Source organism: Rhopilema esculentum, chromosome 3 (assembly GCF_057945365.1).
Source record: "Rhopilema esculentum isolate cy_ngs chromosome 3, ASM5794536v1, whole genome shotgun sequence".
NCBI lineage: Eukaryota > Metazoa > Cnidaria > Scyphozoa > Rhizostomeae > Rhizostomatidae > Rhopilema > Rhopilema esculentum.
Genome location: NC_142817.1, coordinates 9,130,801 through 9,148,792, shown reverse-complemented (window position 1 = coordinate 9,148,792; position 17,992 = coordinate 9,130,801). Strand labels below are relative to the sequence as shown.

General features: G+C 37.1%; 2 protein-coding genes across 2 annotated transcripts; one reads left to right on the top strand and one right to left on the bottom strand.

Annotated features, from left to right (window-relative positions):
• Positions 1 to 423: 423 nt before the first annotated feature.
• Positions 424 to 8,135, top strand: LOC135692518 (GDP-fucose transporter 1). The gene is made up of 5 exons (XM_065210673.2): positions 424 to 850; positions 2,332 to 2,392; positions 6,054 to 6,194; positions 6,461 to 6,577; positions 7,295 to 8,135. The coding sequence occupies exons 1-5, from the start codon at positions 759 to 761 to the stop codon at positions 7,946 to 7,948; spliced, it is 1,065 nt and encodes a 354-aa protein (XP_065066745.2). The 5' UTR covers positions 424 to 758; the 3' UTR covers positions 7,949 to 8,135.
• A 60-nt stretch (positions 8,136 to 8,195) lies between these two features.
• Positions 8,196 to 16,853, bottom strand: LOC135692515 (stromelysin-1). The gene is made up of 8 exons (XM_065210668.2): positions 16,475 to 16,853; positions 13,304 to 13,415; positions 12,603 to 12,739; positions 11,922 to 12,162; positions 11,131 to 11,349; positions 9,744 to 10,317; positions 9,216 to 9,524; positions 8,196 to 8,750 (listed from the first exon to the last, which is right to left on the bottom strand). Exons 1-8 carry the CDS (start codon positions 16,571 to 16,573, stop codon positions 8,624 to 8,626), a joined length of 1,818 nt encoding a protein of 605 aa, XP_065066740.2. The 5' UTR covers positions 16,574 to 16,853; the 3' UTR covers positions 8,196 to 8,623.
• Positions 16,854 to 17,992: the final 1,139 nt, after the last annotated feature.

The following is a 17,992-nucleotide window of genomic DNA, read 5'->3' as shown; positions in this document are numbered from 1 at the left end:
CAAACAAAAAAAATACCTACACCATTCTCCACATTGAAGATTTCAAATTTAGATCCGTACTGAGTGCTAAGACTAGCCCCAGATATATTGTAAAATTCAAAATTCACCGTTGCTCTTATTATTTTAATTTTAAGGTCTAACAACTTCTCTTGTCAAATTTTGCAATTTTTGGCAACTGGAGGGATTTGGCTCGGACGCTATTGTGAAGATTTTTCTTCATCTCCGACAGCTTTTTCATATATTCAACAAAACTTTTTTCATAAAAAAATTTACTTATTGTCAATCTTGTTATTTAAAATGCATTGACTCAATGAGCTAACAGTTGATTATTTTTTCTATTGTTTGTTAGTTATTCTCAGGGCATCCGACGAAGGGGGGGCCGGGCCTGTATTCACTTTTTTGTAAAACAATAGAGTTTTTTTCAAAATCTTTTGTTATGGGTGTTAAATTTTCCCTTGGTCCTCCACTTTTCAACCTTTGTCGGAGCCCATGATTCTGCGAATTAAATTTGAATTCATATTTTGTGATTATGTGGGAGTGTGCGCTTGGCAACAACAACAACCACCTGGTTGCTGTGGCTGCTACAGTGAAAACGTTGGAATGCAACTTCGTGTAAATTTGCGTGGCATTTTATTTCAATTTCTCGTTGGTTTAGAGACTTTCCCAAGTGTTGGTATTGCCTGAATCTCCTCTGCTTTAACAAGAAAGTGAAGACAGTGTCTTTGCGATACATAAAGGTATTAAAAGAGGCATTATTGATGCGGCGGAGACTCTCCTTTTCAAAAACGAAGATGGGGGAATCTCTTTTCGTGAAGTCCCTCAAAATTGCGAGCGTAGTTGCAGCTTATTGGTGAGTTTCCTTTTGATTTTCCTTTTCTAGTATTAAAAGAGATAAAATTTGTGGTATGTCCGTAATGTTAGAACAATTAAAGAGGTTTGTTGACCGTTGGATTTGCATCCTAGTTCTTTTCAGTTCAGTTCAGTTTTATTTTAAATTCCACTGGATACATACACTTGTTGCAAGTTAGAAATAATTCAAGCTTAAAAGTATAAACAATATAAAAGGAAGTTAATTATATAAACGTAACATAACAAATACAGAGCAGAGGAGAAACAAGCTAGTATTGTAAACAGGGAAGGGAATTATTTAAAGGAGGAAACTTTCTCAGTAGTTTATAAACTAATCGAGGAGAAAGCAGCCCCTAGGAGAAAGCAGTCGAGGAGAAAGCAGTTCTGCTTAATGAAGTGTTCTTAAGCCGGTGAAAACGATTAAGACCTAGATAAATGACTGTAACTTTTTTGGTTAATTTGAATTGTTTCCCTTAAAGACTGAAGTGACCTCCTGAATCTGGCATTTTCCACAAGCTCTTGATAATTATTGTCAATTTTCACCAGGCCAGTCTATGGCTATTTATAATAGCAAAATGCTGGAAAGACAGACCATGTCTTAAACTTTATCACTGTCTTGCACAAACTTGTGCGTTTGCAGATGAATTTGCATGATTGAAATGTTATTGAAACACTTTCCAATAAGAATGAATACTCTTATCAACAATTTCTCAGTGTAGAAAGGAGTATGTCACTGGTTTGCCCCTCCCCTTCCTTTTAGAAGTACAATGGCCAGACTGAAAAGTTTGGTCTGTGCAGGAAATGCGTTCCCTGCACAATGATTTTTGCCCTTATTTCCGCCCGCGCATTATTAAGAAGCTGCCCTAGATTTCGTGCAAAATATTTGTTTATCTGGTCATGTTCCCCTCTTTATATTCCACCATTCGAACTTCTGACTTCTGTTAACAAGAAAAAACAACAAATACAAGGTCTCTTCCAAAGTCTTTGGTCATTAACACAAACATCAATGCAGACATAAACATATTTTAACATTGGCTTGTAATGGCAAGTTCATATTTTGTTAATTGAGTGGATAAAGCAACTTTTAAGGTTTAAAAACTGTAGTTTTTCTTTTCTCTCTCCCCCCTAATTATTATAAGGATTTAAAAGAGACAGTTTCAAGCCTTTGTTGCTAATGATCGCAGAAAAATGTTTGCTGAGTACAACAGCAGTTTTTTCGTAAATTCATCAAAGATTCAATTTTTAAAAGAAAATATAAGTTATCTTTCAGCACATTTAGGCTATTATTTTTTTGTGGGTAGTGGTAAAAACGTCCAAAATAGGCCTGAATTTAGCTGCGAGGCATGTTTTTTGTCATATTCTTGAATTCTGATTGGCTAATGGGGTATGCAGAATTTTGGTCGCTCAGCCAATCAAAGCCTTGGAACCTATACCTCATCAGGAATACCTCAGGAATATTTATTATTATTTGTGTCTTTACAGGTTCATCTCCATTTCTCTTGTCTTCCTGAATAAATATCTTCTCAGCAGCAAAAAGCTTAAGGTTTGTATCTTTTTTGTACTGATTTCAATTTCTTGCCCATTGATGCCAAATATGATATTAGATTGATGAGTTATTGTCACCTGATAAAACACCCCAGCTTAGCTTTGCTTTATTCACAATGTTTGGAAGGACTGATTTTGTCAGTCTTTGATTTTCAGTGCATGGCGAGCATACAATACAAGAGAAATTTGACTTTGTAATCAGTTTGATTAAAATGAGCTGAATTTCAGGCCTGCTCACTTTAAATATGTTTTTCAAGGAGAATAATTGCATGGGTTTCCTTAATCCAAGGCTAGATTCACTATCTCCACAGGAGCAGACCTCATCAATTGAGGCAGGTGATCAGCTTCCCACATTCCTTGTACTTCTCAGAGGCATTATTTCTCATGCACCCACTTAAAACACTATCTAAATAACACACAACCCAGCAATTCTGATTGCAAAACAATACAAACTAGAAGTTTGTCTTAAGACTAAATAGAGAAGAAAACCCACCAGTTGATCCTGTGCTTAATGAAAATTGTTATTCTAATATTAATGAAAAGTCATTAAGTAATTATGTTGCTGTGATATTTGACATTGATAACTGATAAACTGTCACAGTATCATTGTTCCAACCATAATCCAACACATGTCTCAGGCCTCTCCGTTTAAGGCGCGCGATCACGCGTGCGCGCCTTGGCACGCCCCTGTCGTTGCCGAGACGCGCAATAAATCACGCGTCTGGTTTATAAGAACCCTTTAAATCGCGCTCCTTGTGTTTTGGTTTTGAATAGTTATTATACAAAGAGCCTCTTTCGAGGAAATTGTTATTGCCAAGTTAAAGCAAACACCACTTGAATATATTTCCGGTCAATAACCAATAAACTGTCATTGTGATTCCTGATTGTTATAAGTTTTTTAAATGGCCAGTAATTCAAAGGGTCAAATAGAGCTACCTTCTTTTCGTAAGTATCGCAAGGACGAAGTTATCGGATCAAAGACCGAAAAATGGAATGGGAAGACAATGATGGTTTCGATTTGGTGTAAAGTTTGCTCAAAACACAAAAGCGTTATTTTATCAAATCCTCTTTGTAAAAGAAGTGCCAAGAAAGCAATTGAAAATTATGTCAATGGAACGAAATTTGATTCTTCCACTTCTTCTGACTCCGATTCTTCATCGGAATTCGAGCTGGAAATTGACGAACTGCAACAATGATGTGTATTTGTGCTTTTAGTGCTCTATTAAGTAGTTTGTTTAGATATTTCTAAATACAAAGTATTTACATGCGAAAACATGCCGTTTTTGCCTACTTTATCATCAATATATTTTTTGGTAAAACGGGCGCCTTAGCAAGGCGAGGCGCGCGTTTGAGCACGCGCCTGCTAAAATGCTCACGGAGAGGCCTGATGTCTTGTCAAATATTGGAAATTTCTTGTGCAAATCAAGCCAACATAGATTTGGCTATGAAATGCAAAGGGTTTTGACGCCGGGAGTTCAACCAGTTGCCCTAGTGGTGAGGGGGTTGCATGGGGGCAGCAAAATGCCCTTTTCAAAAAATTGATTTCTGAGCAATAACCATTCATATCAATATATAAATGCTAATGAAATCTAGGTTTCAAGTGTCTTTTGATATCTTTATGCAAGAGGAAGTCAATATTTTCAGAGTACAGGACAACTGAAAATCGATTTGCAAAGCAATTTGACCAAAAATTTTCTTGTTGGTCATTTCTCTTTAACTCTCATGATCATGCTAAAGAGATTTCAGTTTGCAATCAATATTTGCTTGCATATGCTCAATAATTAGTCTCGGGATTAAAGATGTCTTTGATTCAAGACATTTTATTCAAAATGTTTTCAGACAGCACATTGTTCATATTTGACTACTGGTGGGCCATTTGTTCCAGCAGGGCGTTTTGCCTATCCAAATGGACCCTTTGAATCCCCACTAGTTGAAATTCCTTGATAATATCCTAGAGGCTTGGCATGAATTTTGTGAGCAGTGCTAGAATGCGCACTTCTCTAATATGAGTAAGTACTGACAGTATCTTGAAGTTGTTGGATTTTAAATGATTTGAGTTTCTTATGAGGTCCTTACAAGAGCCCTGGTGCAATCTAAAATTTTGGAAACAAGTTTTTTGAACCCTTTTTGAAGCAGGGTTGTTTCTCATCAGAAGTAACAATAAAAGGTTGATATGATTCCCTCTGCACTCAAGATCACAGTCCATTCAGAGGACTTCCAAATGTTATATCAAGCCATGTATATGGTCATCGGAACAGTCTTCTGATTTCTCTCCGTGTGCAGGGCTATCACCTACAGCAAGACTTGCTACTGGCTAAACAATGATTCTTGGTTTTTTGGCACTAATTTTTTCACCCAAAGGTGCCCTTTTTGCGGTCGCTGCCCCTGCCACGTTATCATGCTTCAGATGCCTCTGAGTTCAACATTTAAAAATTGTAGAAAGGGCTCAATGTTACTAAGGACATACATACATCCATACATACATGCATAATTTTATTGGTGATCAGGTAGGTTACTGGCAGCTTGCAGCTGATGTGTACCTGCTATTTACTCTAATTACAATAAATAAGTAACAACTTTAAGTTACGGATAAGAAGCTTGAAGTTAAAAAACATGGTGACTTTCATCTGATTCGTGCAAGAGATTCGATTTCAGGAAGCCCTTGTGCAAAGGGAATTCAAAAACTCTAGGAGATAATTGAACAAGGGTGGCCAGGATTCTAAAAGACAAGGCATAGAGAAAAATTGAGGTAGAAGAATCTTAATTGAAAGAAACACTGAGACTCTGAAAGTGACAATGGTTTTGAGGACATCAATAAAGCTTTTTAACTTGACTGTTAGTAGTTAATTTTTTCCTAATATTTTTGAAAACTTTTAAGAGTTAATTCTCTAAACATCCAACCAATAAACTGATTTATAGCTAAATTCAGCTTTGTTTAACTCAGACTCTCTGGGAGATTGTAATAATGCGCCAATTACAAAATGTCTGATTTATACTAGAATTTTAAAAAATCCTGGATTTTATGTCAGTTATCCCTAAAATCTTGTTTATATCTTTTATCCATTAAACAAAGTACTTATATACCAGCTTTTTTCCTAAATTGGCAGAAATTTTGAACTAGGAAGGTTTGTTTCCTTTGAGGACCAAAAAAATTGGTCAAATTATGTTAAGTTTGAATTATGTAAAGTGCTAGAATGCTGTATAGGCAGAGCTGACCACGGTTTTTGGTGTAAGACTGAAGGGTTCAAAGTTTTCAAAGGGTTTGAATGACCTTGTCTCTATTATCCTGTTTGAGAAAGTACACTTCTAGTCATTTTGAAGCCTCTAATGCTGATTTAGCATCCATATTTTTTTGCCTGGAAACAGGAAGCAGCAAGGATAGAAGTTTCTGGTAGGAATTTCTGTTCACATGCATGTCATTCATCGCCTTTGTGTTACTGTTTGAAATACTAACTAGTTTTGTGAATTCACAAACTGCAGCACATTTGCTAAGAATTCAACATTATTCTTTAATTTCTTTAAACTTTTAGGAAATTCTTTAAAATTTTGATATTAATAAGTGTTTTGTTAGACTAAAATGATCTTGATAATGATTATAAATGTTTTTTTCTGATTTGTAAATTCCCTTAATTTTAATTGCATAATTTTGACATTTGCAGCTGGATGCTCCGCTCTTCATCACTTGGTATCAATGTATCACATCCCTCGTTTGCATTTTCCTGCTTAGTCTGTTGGGTGATAAGTTTCCAAGAATTGATAAATTCCCTGCATTCAAGATTGAAACTGGAATTGCAAAACAGGTAATTGCCATTTTCTTGACAAACTCTTCATATGACTTGTTTCTATTTATCCATATTTTTCAAGTGATATATTCGATTAGCTTATTTTAATAATTGACAAACAAATAGTAAATTATGTTGTTAATATCGTGAGCAATGTATGAAACAGTAAAGGGAACAATCCCATTATTCAAGCAACAGCAACATCAATCAAACTGTTGTTGAAGACCATATCTGTATATTTGTTTTATGACAGCGTATATTATTACTGTTTTTTGCATTTCTAGATACTGCCCCTATCAGTCATATTTGTAGGCATGATAACTGCCAACAACTTGTGCCTGAAGTACTTAGGAGTTGCCTTTTACAATGTCGCCAGGGCATTGACTACTGTTTTCAATGTGGTAAGTCTCTATCAGATTTATCATATTTTTTATTCCATTGTTTGTTGTTTCATTGGTTTCACTGTGACAGCCTTTCCACTGGCTCAGGTTGAAACAAAAGCGGGTTAAAATGTATCCGTTCTCAAAGTGAATTATTGGAAATGTCAGTTCGCTTTAAACTTGCTTGCGTTTCAACTAATCTGAGTTAAAATGAAAATGAATCGTTAGCCTTCTCCGCTTCAAGAAAATCAGATTTAGAAAATTATAAACAGAAAACAAAGCACGCTGAACTGGGAGAGAAATCTGTATTTTCAAAGACAGTCTTTGAACTTACTTGTAAAATGCTGTTTTGTTGTAAGTGGATAAAAATTTATCCGGGTTTGTTATTTCAACAAATCCAAAGGTGAGTCAACCGGGTTAAAATTGATCCACTCTGAGACCCCTTCATTAAACTCATATCCGTTTTTCAAGTGGGTTCTTGGGAACACAAGGCGAAAAAGATAACTTTGAAGCGGTTATTGTTTCAAACCAAGCTTGTTGGAAGGTTGCCTAAGTTTTCAACTTCACACAAGGTTTTTTCAGTATTGTGTTCTGAAAAACTTAAGCTGTCAGATATTTTTGCTTGCAGTTAATTTATATTAGAAATATAGAATTGTTTTGTCTTGAAACACTTTCTGTGTTTCAGAAGACATACAATTTGCTTCGTTGATGTAATGTAGAGCATACAATATTTTGCAGATTTTCACGTATCTTCTTCTTGGCCAAACAACATCAATGAAGGCAATTGGCTGTTGTGGAATTATAATATCTGGGTTTCTTCTTGGTGTTAATGAAGAAGGTAGTAATGGATCATTGTCGTATAAGGGTGTCTGTTTTGGTGTTCTTGGTTCACTCTTCGTGTGCCTAAATGCAATTTACACAAAGCGCATGATGCCTGTTGTTGATGGCAACATTTGGCGTCTCCAGCTTTACAACAACTTCAACGCATGTTTTCTCTTTCCCCCGCTTTTAATACTGATGGGAGAAGTTTCTGTTGTTTATAATTTCCCCTTCTTGAAAAGTGAGTATTTTTGGTTCATGATGACTCTTAGTGGTGTTTTCGGCATTGCCATTGGGTATGTAACTGGTTTGCAGATCAAAGTGACAAGTCCACTCACCCACAACATTAGCGGTACTGCCAAAGCATGTGCCCAAACAATTATCGCTGTAGTCCATTTCAGCGAGATGAAAACGGTTTTGTGGTGGTTCTGTAACTTTCTGGTTCTTGGTGGTTCCATGCTCTACACATTTGTAAAACACGGAGAGATGAAGGCGCAACATGCTAAAGAAGATGAAGTGAGCAAACTTGAGAAATCTCCTTTGACATCAGAAAATGGGAAAACAGAGGTTTAAACATCATTGGATGTGATGGTTAGTAGAGAACTGAGTATGAAATATGTCAAATGCGGACTGTCGATCATTTAGATAAACTATTTAACATCCAATGCTAGTAATTTTATTTAATCGGCGATGTTATTACCAGTCATCAAGAGGTAGAATTTTCCTGATTTTATTAGAATTACAACATATAAACAGACAATTTTCTTTGTTGTTTTTGAAATATTCTTTCAATTTTCTAAAACAATGTGTGGTACCTCTTGTATTCCATATTATTCTTGTAGTCTAGATGCAAGAATCGTCATATTTGCTTTAGAAGCATTTTTATTCTCCAAACTGTTGTACATTTCCACTTTTTCAATGAAGTATATGAGGTAGAAAAAACATTTCTATAACCAGTTCATTATTTATGCATCACGTGCTAAGGCTCGTATTTCCCAAGGTAGCTCGTAGCAACGAAGGTCCAGGCGCTAGGTTAACTGTAAAGATACCAGCAAAAACTACATTTACATTTATGATGATTATGATGATTAGTGAAACAGTTTTTTTTCTGTTGGCTTGACATCCTAACTTAAAAACATTTCAACAACGTCTTAAAAACGTCTTGAAAATGATTCTGAAAATTAATCTTGCATAAAGCTGATATATAGTAAACTCAATTTTTCCTATAAGGATTTATATAGACGACGTCTATGGCTCAGCAATCAGGGGTCCATTGTAGTCTTGAACTTTTGCCCTTGGCACCACCATGTTAACTCTACAGCTCATCCATCCAGTCCCGATGCGGTTAGAGTTTGGCACGTCAACCGTAACCGCCCTAGAAAAAAATAGGATCTTCATCACATTGTCTACCAAGACTGACCCTATCCAGTCTTGACAAATCCTGAGCAATACGGAGCAATACTAGTTAGAATTTGCCCAGCCCAGCTACATAATTCTGTGGATTATTTTATAGTCAGCCACTGAAAATGAACACATGTGAAGACAATATCCTTTAAGTAGCTGTCAGAAGGGTGCAACCCTTTTCCTTTCTAAATGATAGTTAACAACTGAACAATGCCGCATCCATGCAAGGCAAGTCGTTCTGAGGTGAATTATAAGAAAATGGGTTAAGCAGTCATTCAACATTCCGTGGCTTTTGAGACTAGAGAGTTGCATCCGTTGCAATATTCGCAATTACTTCATCCCAGCATACCCACTTGCAATGAATTCATGCTGCTTCCACAAACAAAACCACAGCAGCGAATAAGACATTTGAGAACTGCTATAACTATATCCTTACCGATCAATGAGTGTGTAGTAACGATCAGCCTTTGCAAACCGGGTGATGCCATCGAAATCAGTGATGGCCTCTGACAAGTCGCTGGGAATGCCATGCCAGAATCGTGTGATGGCCTTTGGGTACCCTTCTTTAACAACACCAGGCTTCGATGGATTAAACCTCCAGTACTGCGTGCCCGAGAACAAGTAATATTGTCCGTTTCTCTTCCATTTCAGAGTGGCATCTATTTTCCTTACTGATCGATCAATACCAAGATGCTCTAACGACAGTGCACCAGCAATCCTTGTGAATCCACGGTAAATCCAAAACCTAAGGAATACAGTAAAACATCTAGAACACCTCTGTGATGCCTTCCGTATGGCTTTCCTAACGCCTTCTGTAATGCTCATATTTTGATAGTTTCGCTGCCTGCCTGGTGCCACCTTAAATGTTAGCATTCTAAGAAAATGACGCGTTTAACTAAGGATTTTCTCAACAATTCAACAGAAGCCAAAACAAGTAACAATGTTAAGTTGTTGGTCTACTCACTTTTGACCCGAAAAGAAAATCGTTTCTCCAGTTGCCGTGTTCTCTAAAGCAGAGTCGATATTGCCAATGATAAGCGGAAAATACTTTTTGGCAAGCAGTGGACCGTGACGAATTCCATTTCTGTTTGCAAGATACATTCTGTTTTCAGCAAAAACGATCATCCACTTGAACTTTTGACTGATGTACGCAGCGTCAATGGCTTTCGTGCACCTAAAGCGTCGGTTGTTTGTGTACGGATTTTCTGTCGGTCGGGGGGAATCGGTTGTTTTCTGTTGTTGACCCTCGGTGGTCCTCGTCTGATATGGTCTGTCGGTACTTGGTTTCAGCTCTGTTACTCGCTCAGTCGTCCTTGCCGGTGCAGTTGGCTTTCTCGTAGGTTTTACGGTTGTTGTCATCAAAGTCGTTGTTGATTCAGTAGTTGTCGTCGGGGCAGTCGTTGTCGTCGGGGCAGTCGTTGTCGTTAAAGGACTTGTTGTCGGTTTCGGTTGGGCAGTCGTCGTGGAAGGAGTGGTTGTTGTTGGCCGTGTCGTCGTTAGACCTGGGATTGGCGGCATAACGAAGGGATCAGCTGGCCCTGAAAGAAAGGTTTTCATTAAAAGATAAGTTTTAATGGAACATTGGTCAAACATTTTTAACTAATCTTGTGTTACACCTGGGATTGTATGCTGATCAGCAAAATGGAAATAACGGCCTGTTAATACGAAGCAGGGCCGAACACTCTGGAATTTTGCTGATGCTACGAATTACTCTTTTGGGTAATATTTGTAAAGAATTCCGGCGTGCGATCGCACCTGCTTTGAGCTTCGTTGGAGAATTTTGTTTTTTATATAATAAATGCAGATTTTCTTTCAGAATTATGAAACTGATAAAAATATATAGATACTAGTTTTTATATCAAAGGTCAGGGGCGTCGCCAAAGGGGTTATGAGGAGGGGCACTGTACGCCCCCTCCCCAAGAAACTTTATCCGTCGGCACATAAAACTTTTTGTCCAGGAAACAAAGAAATTTCTCTTCTCGCCCTGTAGCATGATTGTAACTTTTTTGTAACAATCGTAACGTATTAATATTTCTGTGGCTGCTGATCGTTCAAAGTATGACACTAGAAAAATTTGAAATTGAATTTTTCGAATACTGAGTATTGCACTAGAAACCCATTAAAGCAGCGTATGAAATTAGCTATCATATGAAATAAGCTATCTAAAAGAATGAGACACGCCTCTTTTGTCGGCGAAAGTCACTACTGTACCAACCATTGGAAAAAAATTTTCGGCTTTGCTCCTATACAAGGTGCTTGATTGGCAATAAAACCAACATGAAAGTTCCTAATCTACAATTTATTTTATCCGGGTTTTCATTGTATTTGATTTTTCGATGTCGGTAACTTACCATAAAGTTCTTGAATCCCTTCAATGTCATCTTGAGTTAAATCAAAGTCTTTCTTGTATCCTTGATACCATGGAAACATGATGGCCCCCTTTACATTAGAATGCTCCAGGCCAAGGCTGTGCCCCACTTCATGTGTTGCTACCCAAAGAAGATCGGTTCCAGTGCTCTTCCCAATAACATAATCTTCATCGTCATCAAAATGAACATCACCTGATATTTCTTGAAGAGGAACAAATAACATCATCATTTAGCGGAAGAATTAGAAATTTCTCTGTAAGTGAATTGAATCTATCCGTATAAAGTCAGTTTTAGATATGAAGCGAACCGAAGCAAAATTGCACTCTTCAATCCTCTGTCGACAACCACGCTCTTTCTTAATTTTTACGAAAATCTAAGGGTGGATTGTTTTTAATTTGTTTTAAATTATTAAGGTATAAAAGGTATGATTACTAGCTTTCTCACTCTAGGGAGGTGTTCAGGCCTCATTTGCTAGCAAGGTCCTTTTTTGCCAACCAGTTAGAAATTCACCAACAAGATACCCCTAGATGGCAAAAAAACTCCTCGTTTTTTAGATGAAAAATTGTTCAAAATCACATTCTAAAGTAGGTCATTCTCAGCTTTTTCTTAATTTATTCTTTACTTTTGACCGTTTTTGAGGTTCGTGTTCTTCGAGCGTAGCAGCAGAGCTATACAGTTAGAACTGTTCTCTAATTCAGCAGGTTTCTACCCGTCTCCAATTCTGAAGGAAAAAAAGCTAACGCAAGAGAGAAATGGGATGAAAAAGTTAATACCTTGTCCTGGATAGGGATAGAAAGCGTGTGCCAATGTCCCGCCTTTATTGTCGAAGCAAAACGGGTCAGAGTGGCACAAGGTCCCAAATTTCACGGATAAATCTACTTTCTTATCAGATGTCTCGCGGAACTTGATGTTTGCATGTTTCTGCCAAAGATTCAAGGCCTTTGCAAACTCAGCTCTGATTTCATCTTTTTCTAGATTTTTCGCTTTATTCTCCAACTGCCACGTCAAGGTTCTCTGCAAAATATGTTTCATTGACATCATTTATTTTCATTTCTTTCATTTTGTATATTTTTAGAGGGTTTTCCTTCATCGTAGCTTATTTTTGAGGAGCCCTCCATCAACGAGCTCGGAGGTTCCCCGTTCTAGTCATTGAAATGTTTGGTCTGTGCGCTAACTTTATTGTGTTTTTTATTCCAAATGACTTTGGAAAGTTCCGCATAATTTTACCAGCAAAATTAACATCCAGTAGCGTTTGTTAAGAAAAAAATATTCCACAAATTCGCCTAAAAAGAATTACTAATTGGGGCACGATCTGTGAGCTTCCCCACTTCAAATTTAAGAACATAAAGGGCAATTATATTCATTTGCTTATTTATTTCTTTGTTTGTTTACTTGTTTATATATTTTTTTACATATTGTGACATGAATGCAGACGACGTATCATAGTGTCTCACATCTTTGTGCTGGCTCAGGTCCCATTTCGATCCTTGCAACAAGTATCTCCTCTTCCTGCGTGCAACCTTATCAATTGGGTCTGATAAACCACATCGAGGTATTTCGAACTGCTTCTTTGTTTCATCGTTCAGTTCACCTAAACATTGAGAAACAGTAATAATACTTTTCAAAACCATTCATATCTCTGTTAATTCTTTTGCTACGTTTATGAAAATGAGAGTTTCCGATTGCTAAGTGGCATCTCTTGTATGTTACCTTTTTCGTTGTTTACTGTCATTTTTATTGCATCTTGTTGTCTGGGATTTTATTTTATTTTTCTTTTGTTTTTCAATGTTTCCCCTAATTGCATTTTATTATCAAATACTATCGATAGTCGCATTTCTCGTATTGCCTGTATTTCTGGTATATCAGAATATGGATTATTTGTCATTAATTGATTTTTTGCTTATTATGAGCTAAGCTGAGCTAAAGTGCACATTACACTGCTAATTTCAATAAGAACCACAAGCTAAATTTGTTTTCTGCCAATTGATCCATACGCTGGGGTTGATCCCGTAGAAATTTTTTGTGCCCGAATTCACTCTTCATAATCGTTAACTACATTATCCCCAGCGGATCAACCCCAGCGTATGGACTAAATGTATCGTGATAGAATATGCCCTAATATAGTCATGTCTTTGTTTGAGATACATTACACTACCTGTTACTTTCAGCCCTGCAAACTTTTGGAATTGTTTCAATGTCTTGGAAAAAACTTTTTCATCTGTAGATTCTGAAAAGTCTCGCATGTATCCATACTTCAAGAAAAAATTCTGAAAACGAAAACAATCATAGTTATTTCAACCGTTCATATTTTTCTTCCCGCTCACAATCAGAATATTTTAGCATTGTTAATATTTAAATTTCAGCTATTACAAATCAGCTTCAGCTGTAAAATTTTTAGTTTTATGAAAGTTCTAAAATAAGCTTTTGTGGTCACGTAGTTTATTCAACTTTCAGAAACACTGAATCGAACTCTTCTGTTCTCCAACTGGACCCACTTCTTAATAACAGATAAGTTTTGTTTAAAGTTTTTTCCGCACGAAATTAACGTAAGAAATTGTAGACGATTCTGGAACATTGTGCTTCGCAGTTTCAGAGACGGGACCACAAAATTGAGCCCGGGGGGCTAAGACTCAAGTTTAGTGACGTAGGAGGAACCACCATGGTTGGGTGCAACGCGAAAGGAATTTTATGAAATTAAGTCTTCTAGAATGGCTAAAAGTGCATCTCCCAGACTAAAATTGTCTCTGCTTTTGTCAAATTTCTTGGGATTAATCTTCTTCTGTGATGTTCCTGAAAATCCTCTTCTGGATCAACGGAAAAATCTGAACTGCAGAACTTTTTAATATCTTTGAATGTTTTTAAAAACTATATGAAGGACAATTTCTCGTCTGAAAATTTAAAAAAGATCATTTACCCGTCAAAATCCCAATTTTACCGACTAAAATCCCAATTTTACCGACTAAAATCCCAATTTTACCGACTAAAATCCCAATTTTGCCGACTAAAACACAAATGTCTATTCTTGGGAGGAGGTGCTACACCCCCAAAACCCCCCATGTTTGTTATCAAGTGGAAGAAAAGTTTTTCGCCTATTTGAGAAGAATAGAGCAAACTGATTCATAGAGGAAGGCGAGTCACCTCTTCTGTTGAGTCAGGGGGCCTCAGACCAGGGGGCCTAAGATCTGGGGCCTAAGATAAAGGGTCTATATTCAAAACGAAGGAGACTCGAAGCTGAATTTTATCTCTAACATCACAACGAAAGAGCGCTTTGAATCTGCCGTTTTTTGGAGCGATGGTTTTAACACTACATATGATGAGAGTTTTAGAAGGGGGCACTGGAATAAAGAAGAAGGTGGAGTTGGACAGAATGTTACTTTGGAATGGATAAGAAAAAAGCCGATGACAAAGATTTCCACTTTGTTCTCCTCTCTCTTCACGAGCTTCTGCGTTTGTCACTTTTAAAAGGATCAGGTGTAAGAAGCATTCAAATTTCAAATGTGTTGCCTTGGGTTAACGTGCGTACTTTTTCGCACGTTTTGCTTCCACAGATTTTACCGTCCGTTGACGAGTAACGTAGACTTCCCTCAAGTCTATTTTGTGCCTGAGAAAGGTGTTGCTTTTTTTCTTCTTGTGGACTATTGCGAAAGAAGACGAATTTCCCCAATCCTTTTGTAGTGAAGATGAACTGTTTTGTTTTAAAAGCGAGCTTGCTCTCTTTGATATTTTTTATCTACGTACGACCAATGCGTACGACATGCGGCAATGAGGATATAAAACCGATACAGGAACCCAATGTTTTCGAAGAAAGACATAGGCCTTGCAGTGACGCCTGAAAACAATAGAAACATAGGGATCGATAGAAGACCCCATTTACACAGAAATGGAGCTAAACAAATCCGATCTTCTGATCACATTCGGGTTTGATATCTGCAAACTCAGAAATTGCTTTTCAAATTGATCCATTTTGATCCAGCACCATGCAGGTCCAGTCTGGACACAACCTCCCCCTCCCAAAGAAATCGCATCAGATCCGAAAGGGATCTTCTAATAAAAATAAATTTTTGTGGTGACGAATGAATCGCTTTTATGTCATAGGAGTCTGGATACCTAGTAAGATAGAACTTAACTCTTAAATTTATTCGGGCTTGATATGCTTGTATTTGTAGAAAAAGACAGGCCTTGACACGTAACTGGTTTGATTCAGAATTGATTCAAAAACTCGATTGTTTGAAGTGGCATTTGATATCGAGTAAATTACACGATTTACTAGCTTAACGTGTTTGATTCTTTGATCCTAGGGGGAAAGGATGCTGTTTTTAAAATAATGAACAAGAAAATGTAGCGAAATTTCAATCTTATGCATTGCTCAATTTTGAATACAATAACGCTGTTTCTTTGTTCACTATGTGACCACGTCAAATAAACATAAGTCTTCAAAAACAATGGGATGATTCCATACATTGGATTTGACAAAAATTAATAGAAGAAAACTGGAATAATGTCTTTAGAGGTTTACAAAGGCTGCGGGCATGGGAAACTCAATTGGTTTGACCAAATATGCTTTGGCAACCGACAGAATCGAAAGCTCAAAGCGGAAGCAATAACTTTATGTATTAACTCCTTCAAAAAGTCGAGTAGAAGAAACAATTTAACTTTTTGTTACAGTTTGTTACAGAAAGAAACAATTTAACTATGATAATTTATATTTTTGCAAAAATTGTCCATATTTTCTCATTGTGTATTTAATGTTGTCAAAATAAGTAGTAAATGAAGTCCTCCAGAAAGATCTAACAGCGGTTATGTTCGAGCCTAAACCTTTCCTTCTAATTGCGAACGGGAAGTGTCTTCTCAGATCAGTGGCGGATCCAGAGCAAATTTGAAGTAGGGGCAGTTGGTAGTGGGGGCGCTGAAAAATTTTCAAAAATTGATGATGAGAGAACGCTGTATACAACAACTTCAGATCCATTTTCAGAATAAATAACATAACTTTGAAGTAATTCTTTAAGCAAATTAACCTATTGGTCTTAGAAACTTTTTTACATAATTCTCATTCTTCAAAAGGGGCGCACAATTTCCAAAAAAGGGGCGCCATACTTGCTTCAACTCGTCGAGGGAGGGGCAACTGCCCCTAGCTGCCCCCCTGAAATCCGCCACTGTCTCAGATCATTCTATGAATTCGTTTTCGAATATCAAGGTACTTGACTGGTACTCACATTTGGCTGGGCCATGAACGGTGAACCACAAAGCAGCAACTTCGCATAACTAGTGGTCATACAGATCAATTAACGCAACCTTAAGACTACTTAAAAAATACTGTTTTACATACCACTGCCTTGCCTTTTCCTTTTTTGTTAGATGCTGTTGGTAACGAGGTGCACATGTTAACCAGCAGAGCAGAGACCGTAACCCAAGTCAGCCACGCCATTCCTGAAAATAGCTTTGCTACAAATGAGCCACTCTAGCTTTCGAGCCTCTCAACACAATACAATAAGAACTGTCTTCCGCTCGAATTGAAAAGAATTCCTGTTTTCATGACAATGATTTAGCATTAAGAATTAAGGGGAAGTGGAGTTTTCATCTATTGGCGATTGTTCTTTATTCTACGTGAATAACCGTGATTTTTCAAAAGTGTCTTGTTGTTTCTTTAGAGTGGAAAATTCTTCACTGCTAGATGTGGCTTTTAGTGAACTCTTTAAGGGTAACAGCAAAGAAAATATGTCGTTGTTTGAGTATATGGACCGCTAAGTCGATTAAACTGTTATTCAATACCGTAATGTTTATATATAGATATCCACAAGGAATTTGATTAAATAGAAGAGGCTTCGGCGTGATGCAACAGGGCTTGCGTTTGTGATAGGTCAAAACTGCACTGCAGAAGAGTGTTTGTATTAATAACAAATCCTCTTACCAACCTTTTGTTGTACACCGGACAATAAACAATAGGAGTCCTAGGGCTTGGTCTTGTGGTACCCCAGTGAATATATTTGCATCTGTATTGACTGAAGTCGTATTTTTGGAGAATGAAGCTAGGTGCTTCAGCTCGAAAAAACAGCCTTGACTTTTTAGTGAGCTTATCTTTTTTAAACTTAAACTCAATCACACATCCAGTTTTTACTCGCAGTACCCCCCGGAAGCAGGTTTTATATCTCCTTTACGCAAATTCATCAGGCAGGGAGATTTACAATGGAACTGAAATATTTCATGGTTTTGGCAGACTATCAGATGATTTAGGTTAAGCTTCGTGGATTTCAGTTATCTTGTTCAATGAATTCACAATAGGCGAAAAAGATGATATAATTCTTTTTTACAATCACATGTGAACTCGGTCCGGTTAGATTTGATTTTAGCCTAAAAAAGCAGATTCATGTATCTATCAAAAAGAGCTTTTTTGAGATCTTCCGCTTGATCGTATCCTTAAAGAATTTAACACTGAGACTAGGCCTATTAAAATAGTCTTGAACATTCATTCCCTGAGTGCTTCGCTATAGAATTGGTTTCCTTTCTTCAGTTCAGCTAGAATGTTTTGTAGTCAAAATGTGTTTTTATTTCGTTTAGCATGAAATGTTATAACGAAGTTTGTTTGTATAAAGTATAGGATATCAATAGATAGAATTGCCAATTTTTAAATACAGAAATTCACGTGTGAGTTGAAGAAAGAAGGCCCTCTCCTGCAGCTGGAAGTTTCAGCGTAGTTTTTGTTGTTACTGAAGAGTGCCCAGCCCAGTTCTGAAATTCGATGCGTGTCTTTTCACAGTAACAAACGTGAGCCAGCTGTCAGTTATTGATTAAGCTGGTCAGGTCTGTATATATTCGCACGAAAACTAACATCTGGGTATAACCTAAT